Source organism: Tamandua tetradactyla, chromosome 1 (genome assembly GCF_023851605.1).
Source record: "Tamandua tetradactyla isolate mTamTet1 chromosome 1, mTamTet1.pri, whole genome shotgun sequence".
Lineage (NCBI taxonomy): Eukaryota > Metazoa > Chordata > Mammalia > Pilosa > Myrmecophagidae > Tamandua > Tamandua tetradactyla.
The window spans coordinates 122,852,402-122,870,121 of record NC_135327.1 but is presented as its reverse complement, the minus strand read 5'-3'; the positions used below and the strand labels follow the sequence as shown (position 1 = coordinate 122,870,121).

The 17,720-nt window shown below is 35.4% G+C and overlaps 1 protein-coding gene and 2 pseudogenes across 5 annotated transcripts in view; all 3 read left to right on the top strand.

Annotated features, from left to right (window-relative positions):
• Positions 1 to 17,720, top strand: part of VPS50 (VPS50 subunit of EARP/GARPII complex) — a 182,926-nt gene that overhangs the window by 142,207 nt on the left and 22,999 nt on the right. For all 5 annotated transcript variants that reach the window (XM_077123771.1, XM_077123730.1, XM_077123741.1 and 2 more), the window contains exons 22-25: positions 487 to 567; positions 11,605 to 11,753; positions 12,818 to 12,914; positions 14,719 to 14,877. In XM_077123771.1, coding sequence (XP_076979886.1) covers positions 487 to 567; positions 11,605 to 11,753; positions 12,818 to 12,914; positions 14,719 to 14,877 — 486 coding nt within the window. The remainder of the gene's footprint in view (positions 1 to 486; positions 568 to 11,604; positions 11,754 to 12,817; positions 12,915 to 14,718; positions 14,878 to 17,720) is intronic.
• LOC143679082 (CD109 antigen pseudogene) lies at positions 1,994 to 3,827 on the top strand (annotated as a pseudogene).
• LOC143679070 (CD109 antigen pseudogene) lies at positions 3,691 to 4,340 on the top strand (annotated as a pseudogene).

The window sequence follows — 17,720 nt, the reverse complement described above, 5'->3', positions numbered from 1 at the left end:
TATGCTTTGAAATGTTTATTAAGCCTAACAGAAAATTTCATTGATTTTTTAATGAGGATTTAGACTATCTGTAATTTGTGTAAGAAATAAAAATTCGCAACACTCTACGTTATTCTTCTACGTAAACCCAACACAATATACCTTAAATATAGCATGGTTTACTGTCTTTAAGCATCTAATTAAATCTCGAGTCCATATAGAAAAATAACTTGTGGAAAAGAAATTTTGGTAAATTCTGTCCTGATAATCCATAAAATTGATAGATACTAGTGTGACCTGTAAATACATGCATGTTATATGCCTTTTGGGGTCAAGTTTGACATCTTTGCTGGGTGTGTTGGAATTTTTAAATGCATTTTGGAAACCCTCAGGTCTAAGTGTCCAAGGAAAAATTTATCTAATACTTAACTTTGGTTAATTTTAAGTTATACTGTTTGCAAAATTGTCCCCAGAGTAATTTAACATGCCTTGCTTTTTCTTTTTCAGTTGGAGTCAACAGGACTAGGCCTTAGTAGTAGTAGACTAAGGACAACTCTTAATAGAATACAAGAAAGCCTTATTGATCTGGTAAGTAATCAGTTGGAATCACTTCCTTTGGATTACATTAAATGGAAATTAACCATCCAGTCACCTACGTATAAATGTGTATCAATGCATATATTAAGTACCCAAGTAATTATTGTTACACTAAATGCATGTAGGAATTAAAATGAAAGTACTTATGTTCCACTTAGAGCAAGAAAACTAGTATACATGAAACAATATGATACTAATTATATGTCCAGTGCAAGTTCAGAGAGAAGAAAGGTTTATGTGAAAAATTGTTGTAAGACGATAGATAACTAAAGAGGAAAGTGAAACTTGAGCCAGAATTCACAAAACTGTGGTTTTAGTGGAAAAGCTGAGAAAGAAAGTCATTGAAATTAAGGTACAGAAGTTGAGCAATAGCCCTTGAGGTGGGAGCTGGCTTGGTCCTGAGTTTGGCAAACGTTTGTGACGGGTACTGGTACATGCTGAAGAGTTAGTTATTTTGCAGAAGGTGTTTGGTACTATTTTGTGAAATGACCTTGAAATTAAAGGAAAAAGTTTGGGTTTAGTTGGCTATACAGTAGGGAATCCTGGTTCTAACTCTCCTGTAATGTGATGAAATGCATGTTTTCAGATTAGTTAGGTAGCATTAACGCAATGTCCTTAAGCTAAAAATAAGCACTTAAAAAAGAAAAAAATGTTTTACTTGTAGTTGGTCACTCTAGCCAGAAATTTATATTGTTCAGTACATTTCTTTGTATCTGTATAAATCCCAGGATTCTCTGAATGTTCCCTTATTTCTTCAGTAGCCCAAACAAGCAATCATATTCCTCTTTTTAAAAATAATTCTTACATTGTGTAAATATAATTGTTGTATTGGCATAGTTATATGCCTATATATTCCTACATATAGGAATTCATTAGTCTGCAGAAAAGATAATTCCTGTTTTTTGTATTTTATTGGAACAAATAAATATATGACTGTATCAGATACTGATAAGAAGGAAAACAAAGAAGAGTAAGAGAATAGAGAGTGAGAGGATGGTGATCTTTGAGCAGAGATGTGAAAAAGAGAGGGAGAGCCCTGTGTGCAGCTGTGTGGCAGCCAGGGGAAGCGACAGCCCAGCGTAGTCCCCTGCCAGGCACTGGCCTGGAGCTCTGAGTATAAGTCGCTTCAGGGTGAACCTCCATGGGAGAGGAGCGTGGGTCTCCACCCATGAAGTTGTTTAATCACCTCTTTGGCCGTACTACTTTCTAGAGAGTCATTTTATTTTTAGCTCATGTTACCTTGGCTTTTTGCTTCTCAACTTTTTGGTCCCCAATAATGTGCGTTCGCCCCTCAAAGACATATGTTTTCTAAACAGGGTGTCTCAACTTTGACACTACCAAAGTATGGCTGAGGTAACTGAAATATCATGTGCAGGCATTGTAGGAAGGTGACTAAATGGGAGCTCCCAAATAATGACCCCGGTTTCTAGTGACAGCTCCTGGGATCATCAGTTTGGGAGGAAACGTGACTGTAGGGGTGGAGCTCCTGGACCACAACCCCTTGGAGGTAACTGTGAAGGCAGAGGTGTGCAAGACTGTGCCAAACATCACCATCAACATACTGGAGACAGAAGATGTCTTTGAAAAAGGGTCTTTCAAGACACTTATTCTTCCATCACTACCTCTGAACAGTGAAGATGAGATTTATGAGCTACGTGTAATTGGACGTGCCCAGGATGAGATTTTATTCTCCAATAGTAGGCGCTTATCGTTTGAGACCAAGAGAGTGTCTGTCTTTATTCAACAGACAAGCCCCTATACAAGCCAAAGTAAGATTTAAAGTTTCGTGTTGTTACACTTTTCTCAGATTTCAAACCTTACAAAACAAAACTTCTTTAAGTATTCTAATTAAGGATCCCAAATCAAATCTGATCCAACAGTGGTTGTCAGGACAAAATGATCTCAGTTTCCAAAAAAAAAAAGTTTCCCAAACTTTTCAGTTTTCTTCCCATCCAGTACTTGGTAACTGGTCTATTCAAGTTCAAATGACTGACCAGACCTATTAGCGATCTTTTCAGGTTTCAGAATATGTATTACCAAAATTTTAAGTTACTTTGCAGACACCATTATATTGTTCTTTGACTTCTAAGAGTTTAAATGGTACTGCATAGCAAAGTATACATATGGGAAGCCAGTGAAAGGAGATTTAACACTTACATTTTTACCTTTATCCTTTTGGGGAGTGAAGAAAAATATTACAAAAAAAAATTAAGGTATATCAATAAATGCAAGTTCCAATATATTTTTCAAGCCACATGATTACATCATTGAATTTTTTTATTATGCTACTGTCTTTGGAAATGACAACCCATATGGGAGCACTTGGTTGTCAGCTTTTGTTTTGCGATGTTTCCTTGAAGCTAATCCTTACATAGATATTTATGAGAATGTATTACAAAGAAAATATACTTGTCTCAAAGGAAGTCAGAAATCTAATGGTGAATTTTGGGAGCGAGGAAGCGTGCTCCATAGTGAGTCAAAGTGGCAATAAAAGCCCAGTAACAGTGACATCCTATATTGTGACATCTCTCTTGGGCTGTAAGAAATATCAGCCTAACATTGATGTGCAAGAGTCTACCAACTTTTTGGAGTCTAAATTCAATAAAGGAATTTCAGATAATTGTGCTCTAGCTCTTATAACTTACGCACTGTCATCAGTGGGGAGTTCTAAAATGAAGGAAGCTTAAAATATGCTGACTTGGAAATCAGAACAAGAAGAAGGTATGCAATTCTGGGTGTCATCAGTGTCCAAACTTTGTGAATCTTGGCAGCCAAGTTCACTGGATATTCAAATTGCAGCCTATGTACTCCTCTCACACTTCTTGCAATTTCGGGTTTCGAGGGAATCGCTATCATGAAGTGGCTAAGAAGGCAAAGAAATAGCTTGGGAGGTTTTACATCTACCCCTGGGTAGATTGTGGCCTTGAAGGCTCTCTCTGAATTTGCAGACCTAATGAACAAAGAAAGGACAAGTATCCAAGTGACAGCAGTGGGGCCTAATTCACTGAGTCCTATAAAGTTTCTGATCGACACGCAGAACCGCTTTCTCCTTCAGATAGCAGAGGCTGTACTAAATGCTTTGCATTTATTACTTCATTTACTACATAAAACAATATTAAACTTGCCGTGGAACAACTGATTGAAGTTAATATTTCTGCGAGTGGTTTTAGATTTGCTATTTGTCAGCTAAATGTTATTTATAATTTGAAAAATTCAGGGTCTTCTAGATGAAGAAAATCTCTCCAAAATCAAGAAGACTTTGATTTAGATGTTGCTGTAAAAGATCATGCAGATGATGTCAGTCACTTGAATTTGAATGTGTGCGCAAGGGTTTTGGGTCTAGGTAGGAGTGGCATGGTTCTTATGGAAGTTAACATGCTCAGTGGTTTTATTGTGCCTCCAGATGCAATTTCTCAGAGTGAGATAATAAAGAGAGTGGAACGTGATCATGGAAAATTCAACCTGTATTTAGATTCTGTAAATGAAACTCAGTTTTGTGTCGATATTCCTGCTGTGAGAAATCTTCAAGTTTCTAGCACCAAGATACTTCCATGTCCATAGTGGATTACTATGAACCAAGGAGACAAGCAGTGAGAAGTTAGAACTCCCAAGCAAAGCTTACCTCTTGTGACCTTTGCAGAGACATCGTTGGCTGCCATCCTTGTATTCGAGTTTCAGGGTCCCTTTGTCACTCCTCAATTGTTTTCATTTTCTGTTTCACACTTCTGTTCTTTTTGCAACATTGGCTGTTATCTATTTTTTAAGGATTCCTTGTTATGCTGGCATTTCTAGAAGTCAGATGATTGCTTTCATCATGGAATACTGCTGCTGACTGTTTTGAAAACCGTTTTCCTCCCTTAAGGCAGGAGGGAGAGGTGATGTACAATAGGTCCTAGTATGCATAGCTGCATAAATTTTTTCTGACCTTTTGTGGAACAAGAATAAGAATTATTGCGATTGTGTACCTGTATTTCCCATCTTGAAATATCTTAGGATTTTTGAGATATTTGTTTTCTCTAGAATAAAATTATTTTAGATTAAAAAAAAAAAGTTGAAAGAGGCATATGCAGATATTGCAGGTAAGTGCTGTTTACACAGAGGCAATAACCACTGACCATCTCCCTACAATTTGGAGACCTATTTGTGTACCACATTTTTTTATATTCATAGCACTTATCTTGACATAGAATATTTCTTTAATAAATGTTTGTAGACTAGAGGCATAAACTCCTGTCTCTGGGTTTCACAACTCCTGGCTTCACCTTGCTTATTTACTCCTTGTTTTTTGATCTTCATTTTGAGAGTCAGGGTTTCTTGTTTGACCCAGTTATCTCTGTTTTCAGTCTTTGCTTTGTAAAATCTGTTGACTTTCAAACCCACTGAAATTTGTCTGTTTTGATTTTGCTTCTCTTTGTGTTATGCTTAGTATAACCTTGACCTTTAGGTCTTGCTCTCCTGATCTTGGTCCATAATCAAAACTTCTTGTCCCTAGCCAAAGCAGCAAGAATGATGAACCTAAATTCACCCTGTCATTTTTCTAACATCCCTTCTTGGTTCTAGCTTATGACTGTCAAACTATTGTTCCAGGCTTGACTCTTAAGATGAAGCTTGACCTTAATGCTTCAGATTTTTGTGTATAATGCTTCAAGTTTTTGTGTAGGATGGGTAATGAAATAGCATGATTGAGTAAACAGTGGGACCAAACTGTTCATTGAGACAAGCTAATGCCCCTCTGCTGATAATAATGTATCTATAGCATCTGGATGACCAGATTTATCTTTATTGGAGAAGTTTTTTTCCTGAACTGATGTAGTAATCAGATTTAGAATTATGTTTTAAAAAATCAACTACTCTCTTCCCTATAAATAGATACACTTGGATTTTTCTTTGGTACCTTGTTTTTTAATCTTTTACAGATAACTTTTCTTAAAAACCTTGGTTTACCATCTCTTAAATCAAAAGATTGCACATTGTCTCAGAAGACCAGACAAACATTCTTTTCTCCTTCAGTTTGTAAGGTAACTTCTCCTGTGTCCTTATTCCATTGAAGGATAAGATTCCACAGAAATACAATAGAAATTTTTTTAAATATTCTATTAGTTTCTAATGTTTTACATGTTGAACTGCTATTCATTCCAATAAGTATTTGTTTATACTTTTAGAAAAAATGTTTGTCATTTACCAGACCTCTCTCTCAGGTTTTTTAAGCTAGCATGTTAATTTTCTTCACTTCATTAATTGTGTCTGCTTTGGCAGAGAACATTGACTTCCAGCTATTCAGTACGTTGTCTGGCTATTAAAAATAATTTATAACCTTATCAATCTGGATTAGATTGGTTAGTAGATGAAAGTACTATTTTTTCTTATATTTCTTCGTGTCAGTTAAAATTTTATGAACACTCTTGTATAATTTTTTCTCCATTGATATCTTCTAATATTTACTCTTCTTTAACCTGTAATAGGGAAAATGGAATCATTGTGGTCTTAAAAATGCCACCTGAAATTGTTTAACATATAAATTCAGTATAAACTAAGAAAATTTGTTTGACGCATCAAAGAAAATATCTAAGAAAAGGGATCTAATAGAGTAAAAGTAGTAGAGGAAGGTAGTATAGGTGATAATGGCACCAGAAATGTAGGTCTCTATTTGGTGATAATTAAATTGTTGGCTACCTTTAAATTATTAAGTTGTTGGACACCTTTTTCTAACTTTAAGTCTTTTATAATAAAAAACATATTTTAATTTGCCCAGGAAAATGATTAATTCTCTTTGTAGTAGTAAATTAGTGGCAGCAAAGTCTCCAAAATTTTTATTTTTGCCATGGGAATAAAAGATTTTATTTATGAAGATTTCTTAAAATCTTCAAAGGGTTATATCATTTACTTATTGTAGTTATGTAAACTGTAGCACTGATACTAGTTTAATAAGAGCTCTTCCATTTAAATGTGTACATAAGCACACACCATTTATTTGTAGCAGCTAGACATTTTTTGTGATTCTTGCTGTCTTCAAGCATATTTCTTTAAATATAAACACAAAACTTTAGACTTTTAGCAGACAATTACCGTAATTTTTATGCCCACAATGCCATTGTTGACTGGGAACAAAGGAAGACACCTTAATTAAAGGCATTCGCCTTTTGATGTGGAGGGCACAATCCCAGTGCTCTCTGAAAGGAGGAACTCACCTTACCACCACATTTGTGTAGGAGGTAGGGACGATCAAATCCAGAGATCTGTGTTCTCCTCGCCTTGCCTTTCAACACCTGCTAGAGCACCATCTCGGTTCTATCTAGATCTACCCCAATTAATCTAGTTAATATCAAAATTCAAGGAAACTTTGTTATTATAAATATGTTTTATGCATGGTGATATCTTAAAGAATGAATTCAAAAGTAACTCTGCTATGACAAATATGTGGTAGTCATGGGAATCATTGAGCTATTTTGAGTTTATTAGAGATTACACAATATTAGCAGCAAGTTCACATCAGTTTTTGTTAGAGTTTGATTATAAAATATTTTTAAAAGATAGATAGGGTTTTGTTGTTCTTTTGGAGTACAGTACTCCAGAAACCAGAGAGTTAGCCAGGACCTAGATCATTATGCTGGTTTGAAATTGTTATGTACCCCAAAAAAGCCATATTTTCTTTCCTAATTTGGTCTTATGGAGGCAGACCCCTTGTTTAGAGTGGAAACTTTGATTAGATTATTTCTATGGCGATCTGACCATACCCAGTTGTGGGTGTGACCTTTTGATTAGATGGAGGTGTGACTCTGCCCATTCAAAGTGGGTCTTGATTAGTTTGTTGGAGTTCTTTAAAAGAGGAAACATTCTGGAGGAAGCTCAGAAGCTTGGAGCCAATGGAGATGTAGGCATTTCGAGATACTGGGAGTGCCAACATCACAGATGTCTAGACATGGACACTTGGAGGTGCAGAGTCCAGCAGACATCACTATGTGCCTTTCCATGAGATGCTAAACAAGGCAGAACCCAGAGTTGTGTCCCAGAGGAGCTAAGTGAAGGCCGACAGACGCTTAGAGAGGAAACCAGTGGCGTCAGAAGCTGGAAGCAGCAGCATTGGAAGCAAAGACCAGCAGATGCCAGCCACATGCCTTCCCAGATTGGCCTTTCTTGAGTCAAGGTATCTTTCTTTTGATGCCTTAGTTTGGACATTTTTATGGCCTTCAAGCTGTAAACTTGTAATTTAATAAATTCCTTTTTTAAAAGCCTTTCTATTTCTGGTATATTGTATTCTGGCATCATTTAGCATATAGGACCTTTGGATTTTATACTCTGAGCCAAATAGGAAGCCATTGAAAGCCTTTAAGCAGAAGAGTTGACGTGTTCTAGCTTAATAATGTATAAAAGAGGATTATTTTGGCTGTTTTACCATCCTAGGAGAGAGCTGAGGTGACTTGGACCAGGATGATAATGGAAGAAGTAGTAAGATGTAGTCAGATTCTGGGTCTGTTTTGAAGGTAGAGCCATCAGGATGTTGATGGATTGAAAGTAGGGTATGAAACGAAGAGGAGCTGAGAATGTGCCTAACTTCTGTGCCAGAATAAATTCAGATTGGAGGTACCATTATTGGAGAAAAAGAGCCCTTCACTTTTGAGGAAGGCATGAAAGTTCAGTTTCAGATATTTAAATGCCGTTTGATATTCTGAAGGTAAGAGAGAGGTCAGGGCTAGGTATATAAATTTTGCAGTTACTGTCATATGGATGGCATTTAAAATTGTCCATCTGGGTGACTTCATCTAGGGAGTAGAATATAAGATCTTAATAGCTGTTTTTTCAGAGTGGGGCAGACAAAAGCCTGATTGGTGTGGGTTTGAAAGAGAATGAGAGGTGACGAGGTGAAAACTAGTATCATTTTCATCAGTTTGGCTAATTGAGGGCCTCCTAATACCCAGAAGCATGCCCAGCTCTTGTGATATAGAGATGATAAAACTGGACTGTGGCCTTCAAGAACTCACAATGAGGAGGAAAAGTCAGGAACAACTAATAAAGTGCATTATATGCCATATATCGACTTACATATGTATGTGTTTAGACAGTGGGAACCCAAGTAAGTTATTAATTCTTTTTGGGAAATAAGAGAAAGTTAGAGAGAGGACATGGCGTATGAGCTTAGACTTAAAAAATGAGGAAGAGAGCTGGTAAGGCAGGAGTCTCAGTAGAACAGGTATAGCGAGTAGTCCAGTGTGGCTAGACCTTGAGGGTATAAAATTACCTCGAAATGAAGCTGGCAAGGTAACTCTTGTCAGTTGTAAGGAGGCATGCCATAGTAACAAGGTTAAACTATTTCCTGTAAGAACTGTATCGTCATTTGAGGCTTTTGATCTGGGCAGAAGTGTGATCAGATATATCCTTTAGAGAGATCACATCTGTATTGTAAAAAGAAAAGCCAGTTAAGTATATCAAAACTGGAGTAGAAACAGAAACTAAAGGCAGAGGTCTTTAGTTCAAAGGCTTTTTAGAATAGTCTAGACAAGAATGTTATTGGGCATGGGGCCTGATTAAAAAGTGGTATTTAAAAGGAATAAACAAAAGGCATCTGTCTAGGCCCGTTTGAGTGACCAAATGGAAGTGGGAGGTGAGAAGAAGAGTCATGAAATGTTGTAATGTTCCTCACTTGGACAGTCAGTAGGCAATGATTAAATAATACCAGAATTACATAGGCAACCAGATGATACCAAACAGTATCAAATTTTAATTGTGTGTGTGTGTGTGTGTGTGTGTGTGTGTGTGTGTGTGTGTACACAAGGGTAGGGTGGTTATTTTCCTTCTTAATAGAAGGAAATAGATAATGGAGATACAACATAACTTGCATAATTCCTTCATCCTGATTCTCCATAGAGGAAACATCGTCATTATTCCCCAAAACTTTCAAATACTAATTGAGTAGAGACTGAAATGAGACAATATCTTTAGTAGGAGATATGATATAAAAGTGAGATAAAGAAATATAAAGCCATTTTCTAACCAATTGCTAAATTTTATTAAAGTAAATTATATTTCCAAAGTCTTATATATTTATCCTCTACCTTATTTATACTGAAACTACTGGTGATTTGTGATGTATAATTGAGTAGTCCTAGATTTAGGTTTTATATACATTTGGATTTACTTGCATCCAGTTTTTGTCCTAGTATTTTCTATGAGGGTTTTTTAAGCCTATGTTCTATGTTTGCATTTAAACATTTAGTTGTGTTGTTTACTCATATAATCTCCCCTTTAAACACCGTAATAGAAATAACCACTTAATATTTTCCATGCTTAGTATGTAAAGAATAGGAGTTGCATTAAATAATATTTAAGATCTCCTCTAAGTGCTGTCATTCTGTAATTCAGTCAAAATTTAAAAATTTTTTGCTGCAGGATTGGGGTGGGGGCATTGGTTGACCTATACTCAAATAACTTAAAAATATGTTCAGTGCTTTTGTTCTATGATTAACTGCATAATTTGCCTAGCATTATTCTATTTAATTTTTTTTTTCTGGAAATTTTATTTTTCAAAATGTAGTGAATAGAACGTGTTGGCAGGTCAGCCCTGGAAAATCCTATACATAATCTAAAATTATAATGTGCATTTTTGAATTAAGCTATTGTTATTAGAACTATATTTGATTATAAAATTCTTTCATGGCCTCACATAGAGTACTGACTTTGAGATTATGAGTATTATTAGGAATCATTTGTTGAGAACCATTCTGCCATCAAAACGTACTTTCTACAATACAAATGTGATATTGCTGCCTTGACCCCTTTCCTCTCTTCCCCCCAAAAACAATATCTAAAACTTTCTTTCTCTGACATTGTAGCAATTATTTAAGTAATTAACATACTGCTATCATTATTCTAAACAGCATTCTCAAGCTTCCCTTTGGAAAGTTTTTTAACCCTTCTGTATCTTTCTTGAAATATGTGCAGTGGTTGATATTTTGAGCTGTCAGTCTACCAGTGCTATCAGCTGCTCCAAGTGGCCAGTTTATCACTTCCTTACCTAAAGTTTTCTCATGATACCTCCAACCTTCCCACAAAAAAAGACTTCCAGGGAGTTCAACTTTTTTTCTGTTTGCTAAAAGCCTAGTAAAAATAAGAGTTCTTTGCTATGTATTGAGGAAATGTTGGAAAAACATGTATTTGGAACTCTCCTAGTGTCAGTCTATCTATCTGTTTACAAGAGAAGACATATTTCCATAATAGAGTTCAAGAATATACAGGATTCATATCCAAGGAACTTCTTGCTTGGCATTGGCGTAACCTGGAAAGGTTATGTAATGAGGAATGAGAAAAATTAGTAATGAGAAGACTCCTATTGAACATTGCACTGGATGAAAATAAAACTGAGCAACTGGACTCTGATGAATTTTCCCTCCCTCAGAATAGACCAATTGTTCTTGTTGACTATGCTACACTGATGTTCACCCAAATCAGTGAATCTCTCCTGGACAGTGTCAACAAACCCTGTGCACACTCTGCTCTTTTGTTAGTTTATATGGACTTTCTTACTTCTCATTACTTTTCCGTCTCCAGACACAAAATTCAGTTGATTCTGTATCGGTTTATGACTTTTATTTTAGTCCTGCCTTGAGCTCATTCCAAGTTTACTTTGATTAAGGTTTGGGTATGAAATGGGTAATCATACTATATTTTGGTTTTACCTGCTGGGCTCCCAGAAGGCAGCCTCATTTCCTTTATTTACAAGTTCTTGAGGGCCATCTCACTATTGTCTTTATGAAACACCTCTTAATAAATAAAGATTCTTGTCTTGCCAGCCTTTGGTTATACACAGATGGTAGCATATAGTAGTGAATGATATTGTACAAGTATCATTTCACTTACTACAAAAAGGATAGTGCCAATAGTTGCAAAATATGAAAGCAGAACTGTAACTAGATTGAATTAACATATGTCTAAGAGTATTTTAACAATAGTTCCAGTTTTGTCAAAAATATATGGTTTATTGCTATTAAGTTTGCTATTTCAGATAGTGTGTATATGAATGTGGTGTTCTCTCAGGATGTTTCAGCTGATCCTACTGCCACGCTCACAGCAGCAGAAGAGAGAAAGGAGAAGGTACCGAGCCCACACCTCAGTCAGCTAGTGGTTTTGACATCTGGTGATACATTATATGGTTTGGCGGAAAGAGTGGTAGCCACAGAATCCTTGTAAGTTGTTACAAACAGTTCCTTTGTCATTAAATATTTTTTAAAAAGGTATAAAAGTCAGCACTATGTATATATACATCTACTATGTCTAAATATTATTTGCATATTTCTGAGAAGTATACCGTAAAATAAATTACCAATTGATTTTTTAAAACTGTATACTTAGCCTTCGGTTACATAGATGAAAGGAAAGATATCTTTTAAGGTTAGTGATATGATCCTTACTCTAAGAAAAACTTTAAAAAGCATTATGCATGTCAAATTTAGTATTGTGATTACATAATGGTGGAAAACTATGATGCAGTTTGTGTTTTCCTATTGATGACAGGAGATTCTAGAGAAACCATAGCTCTTTTATCAGTTTGGTATTAAATGGAACTTCTACAGCAGCAAGAATGCTTCTGGGTCTTTATAAATCCCCAAATTTGATAATACAACTAAAGCATATCACTTCTTCCATAAAGTAAAGTCCAATATAACTGAAGAGTTTTTGTACATATAGTAAAAAGTAGAGAAAAACGGTGCTCCATTGTAGAGCAGGTGCAAGCTCATTCATCAACCAAATGACTCCTGCACACCAGCCTCTCACACCAGTAGTTCACTTGTATATTACAACCTGTTACACTTTGCTACACGTTATGAATGTTTGGGTTTCTTTGGAAAAGTGTCAGATTCCAAGCATGTGTTATGTATAATTAAAGGGGATCTTTAAAAGAAATCCCTTTCAAAAGAAATACAGTTGTATTCTTTCTTCAGTCTTTTATGTTACCTGTGCTGTGTCTTACTTGTGAAACAGCATAACCCCACACCTTGTAGTAACCAGATTAGTTCCCTTGAAGTCACCCTTCTTTCACCTCAGCTTACATTCCATAGGCTTAGCATTTTTTTACTGTATAAATAGTAAATGAGTATGTCGACTTGTAATTACAGGGTAGATTGCTAAAGTAAAAATAATTTTATTTCTTCAAGTTTTCATTAGAGATTGTAAGGATAATTTATAAAAACACTTGGCAGCCTCTGACTCTTGCACTTTGTTTATACAGTGGGTTATTTATTCCCTTCAGGGTATTCTTGGCTGAACAGTTTGAGTTCCTTCAGCCACATCTGGATGCTGTGATGCCTGCAGTCAAAAAACCCTTTCTTCAACAGTTTTATTCTCAGGTCAGAGTTGATCTTGCATATCATCTCAACTATGAGTAAGATAGGGCTGTCACATATTATTTGAGTATTTCTACTAGTGGTGAGTCTCTATACCATGGGTCAGTTGAATTAGAATCTTCTTTTATTCATTAACAAATACCTGTATTAAATATTTGTTGAGCACTTCACACAACCTTTGGTCTAGTGAGAAAGAGCTAATTAAAACTGTATTTACAATAAAGTGTGAAAAGTGCTATAATGGGAAAGAAGAAGATGCTGTAAACTACAGCATATTTAATTCAGAGTGGAGGAGTAGAAGATTGTGATTGGGAGAGAATGTCCAGAAAGTCTGACTGGAGGAAGTGATATATAAACTGGATGAACCAAGTAAAGAAGGTGAGTTGGGAGTATATTCCAGAATGGCTTATATGAAGACCAGAAGGTGAGTGAGAGAACATGGTATATGACAGCAGCGGAGAAAAAACTCAGCTTGTCAAAGCAGGGAAGAGAGTTTGGATGAGAAAGATGGCAGGAGCTGTAAACAGGGGCCACATAATATAGAGCTCACTCAGCCAGGAGTTGGACTTTATTCTAAAGATGCTGGGAAACTACCAAAGGTTTGATATAGGTACACAGCTTGCTCAAATTTGTGTTTGAGAAAGAGTACTCTAGAAGCAATATGAAGAATGGACTTCAGGTGACAAGCCTACAGGCAGAGACATCAGCTTGAAGGCTGTTATATTGCAGGTGAGAGATGATAGAATCCTCAACTATGGTATGAGAGTAGAAATGGAGAGAAGTAGGAGAGTTTGAGAAATATTTGTAGTCTCCATGAAAATCTCTAGTTCTTTTGTAGTTGTAGTGTCACTGTCCTCAAGTTTGGGTGTCTCTAAATTATATATATATATATATATAATTTTTTAAAAATTCTTTTGAGGTAAATTTAGTCACAGATACTTGATTTTTTTTAGCTTTTTTTATTTTATAATATAACGTATATATAAAGCAAAGATAGAAAAAAAACAATAATTTTCAAAGCACTGTTCAACGAGTAGTTACAGGACAGATTCCAGAGTTTATCATGGGCTACCATACCATCATCTCAGATTTTTCATTCTAGCTGCTCCAGAATATAGGAAGCCTAGAAGGAATATATATATTTTTTAATCATCACAATTGACTTTTTTGTGAAAAATAACATATATACAAAAAAGCAATAAATCTCAAAGCATAGTACAACAATTAGTTGTAGAGTAGATTTCAGAGTTTGATATGGCTTACAGTTCCACTAATTTTGGTTTTTACCTCTAACTGTTCTAAGATATTGGAGACTAAAAGAAATACCAATTTAGTGATTCAGCAGTCATATTCATTTGTTAAACTCTACCTTCTCTGTATAAGTCCATCATCACCTTTGATCTTTGTATACCACTCTTTAGGGGTATTTGAGCTATGGCCATTCTAACTTTTTTCATGTTGGAAGGGGCTGTCAGTAATATGGGGTAAAGGGAGATGAAACTAGCTAATATTCTGGAGAGACTGGGACCTATAGATTACAGGACTTATCTGGTCCAGGGATCCATCTGGAGGGTGTAGGTTTCTGGAAAGTTACCCTAGTACATGGAACCTTTGTAGAATCTTATATTCTAAATTATATTTTGAGTAAGGCCTTTGCCTGTGAGTTAAAATTATTTTCATATTTTAAGTCTCCAAATGTATAGTGTTTTGGTTTCTGATCTGGAATATACTGGAAATCAAGGCAAAATATCCTTGATAAAGTAGACACTTTTAGTAAATGTTTTTATTTCTGTGAAATTTATTTTAGACAGTCTCAACTGCCAGTGAACTGCGCAAACCAATATACTGGATTGTAGCTGGTAAAGCTATTGATTATGAACAGATGCTACTCCTAATGGCTAATGTGAAATGGGATGTAAAAGAAATTATGTCACAGCACAACGTATATGTAGATGCGTTATTAAAGGCAAGTACTCTAGGAAATATTTTTGTTAAATATTATGCTGCTACTATTGCAATTGTTCTGGAATAGTAAGATTATAGTTACTGCCACATTTCTAGTTTGTGGTATTAATTAAAGTTCCTGAATTGGAGTAGCTTACTTTCTGAATTTTGCTGTGAATTTTAGATTTTTATTTAAGCTCACTAATTTCCCATCTGAGTCATAGTTTGATTTTTGCATGTCGGGTTAACTTTGATAATCTCAAGAACCTTAACTCTAGTTACCAAAAAGATATTTCTGTCTCAGTAGCAGATATTTTTTTTGTAAAGTGTTGATATTCATTAGCAGAGACCATTTCCCAGGATTACCTCCAATTTGTTTTTTTTCCCAGAAATTACATTACTTTTACAAAGTTGCAAATGCAAGCACCCCTTTCCATTTAACGACTTGGATTTATAACTTTCCTTGAGACGATTGGAAGTCATTTTCTTTTCATTTAGGTATCAATAGGTATTTATAGATCACATGATATGTGCCATGCACTCATACAGGTGAGGGCAATATAGTTGTGAATTAAAGAACTTCCATGCCCTTGAGAAATTTATATGCCAGTGTGGAGATCACAGTAAACAAATTAAAGTCAATCAGGTGATAAGAAAAAAAAATTAAGCAGCAGAAAAGGGCTACAAAATGGCAGGATATGGTTGAGGGGAGAATACCTTTTACTTACTGTGGTCATTTCTGAGCTATGGCCATTCTAACTTTTTTCATGTTGGAAGGGGCTGTCAGTAATATGGGGTAAAGGGAGATGAAACTAGCTAATATTCTGGAGAGACTGGGACCTATAGATTACAGGACTTATCTGGTCCAGGGATCCATCTGGAGGGTGTAGGTTTCTGGAAAGTTACCCTAGTACATGGAACCTTTGTAGAATCTTATATTCTAAATTATATTTTGAGTAAGGCCTTTGCCTGTGAGTTAAAATTATTTTCATATTTTAAGTCTCCAAATGTATAGTGTTTTGGTTTCTGATCTGGAATATACTGGAAATCAAGGCAAAATATCCTTGATAAAGTAGACACTTTTAGTAAATGTTTTTATTTCTGTGAGGAAATAAAGTGAGGAAATGAATGATATCAGCCATGTGGATATTTGAGGTAAGGAAAGAACACCTGCGAAAATGAAAACAGCTTTCATTGTTTTCAGTTGTGTTCAATGAGAAGAAAATTGACCCTGTACCCATCTTTATCTGGTATTATAAGTTTCTAACAAATTTCAAACAGTCTTCCTTCTACTAACTCACCACTCACAACTGCGGTCTTTTGCTTTATTAGAGAAGTTGTGGGTTTACATAACAAACATGATAAAATATAGGATTCCCATATATTACCCTGTTAACACTTTGTATTAGTATGGAACATTTGTTGCAATTGATGACAGTACATTTTTGTAATTGTACTATTAACTACTGTAGTCCTTGGTTTAACTTCGGGTTTGCTGTGTAGTGTAGTTGCATGGATTATTTTTTTGTTACCATGTATACAATATAACATTTCTCCTTTTAATCACATTCAGATATGTATTTCAGTGCTGTTAATTACATTGACGATGTTGTTCTACTGTTACCACCATCCATTATCAAAACATGCCCATCATCTTAAATAGGATTGTACGCTTTGAGCCTTACTTTCCTATTCCCTATCCCTACCCCGATCCCTAGTAACCTATATTCTAGATTCTGACTCGGTAAGTTTGCTATTCTAATTGTTTCAAATCGGTGAGATCATATACAAAATCTGCTTATTTTGTCTGGCTTATTTCATTCAACATGAAGTCTTCAGGGTTCATCCATGTTGTCACATATATCGGGGCTTCATTCCTTTTTATAGCTGAATAATATTCAATTGTGTTACATACCACATTTTATTTAGCCATTCATTGGTTAATGGACATTTGAGTTGCTTCCATCTTTTGGCAGTTGTGAATAATTCCAATATGAATATCGATATACAAATATGTGTTCATGACCCTGCTTTTGATTGTTCTGGATATATACCTAGTAGTGGGGTTGCTGGGTAATATGATTGTTCTATACTTAGCTTCCTGAGGAACTGCCAAACCATTTTCCACAGTGGCTGTACCATTTTACACTGCCACCAGTAATGAATGAATGTTCCTGTTTCTCTTCATCCTCTCCAACACTTGTTTATTTATTTATTTATTTATTTATAAATGGCAACCATTCTAATGGTTTGAAATGTTATCTCAATTGTGGTTTTGATGTGTGTTTCCCTGATAGCTAATGATGTTGAAATCTTTTCATGTGCTTTCTGGTCATTTGTTTATCTTCTTTGGAAAGATGTCTTTTAAAGTCTTTTGCCCATTTTTTTAAAATAGGTTTTCTCTTTGTTGTTAAGTGGAAGGATTTCTTCATATATTCTGGATATTAACCTTTGTTAAATATGTGGTTTCCAAATATTTTCTTCCATTGTGTAGGTCGTCATTTTGCTTTCATGATAAAGTTCTTTGAGATGCAAAAGTTTTTCATTTTAGTGATGTTCCATTTATTTATTTTTTCTTTAGTTGCTGGTGCTTTGGGTGTATAGTCTAAGAAACCATTGCCTAAAACAAGGTCCCAAAGATGCTTCCCTATGTTTTCTTCTAAGACATTGATAGTTGTAGCTCTTATATTAAGATCTTTGATCCATTTCGAGTTGTTTTTGTGTAAGGCAGGGGTAAGGGCACTCCTTCTTTTTTGCAAATGGAGACCTGCTTTCCCAGTAACATTTGTTGAAGAGCCTGTTTTTTTCTCATGAGTGGTCTTTGCCATTTTGTAAAAAATGAGTTGGCCATAAATGTGAAGGTTG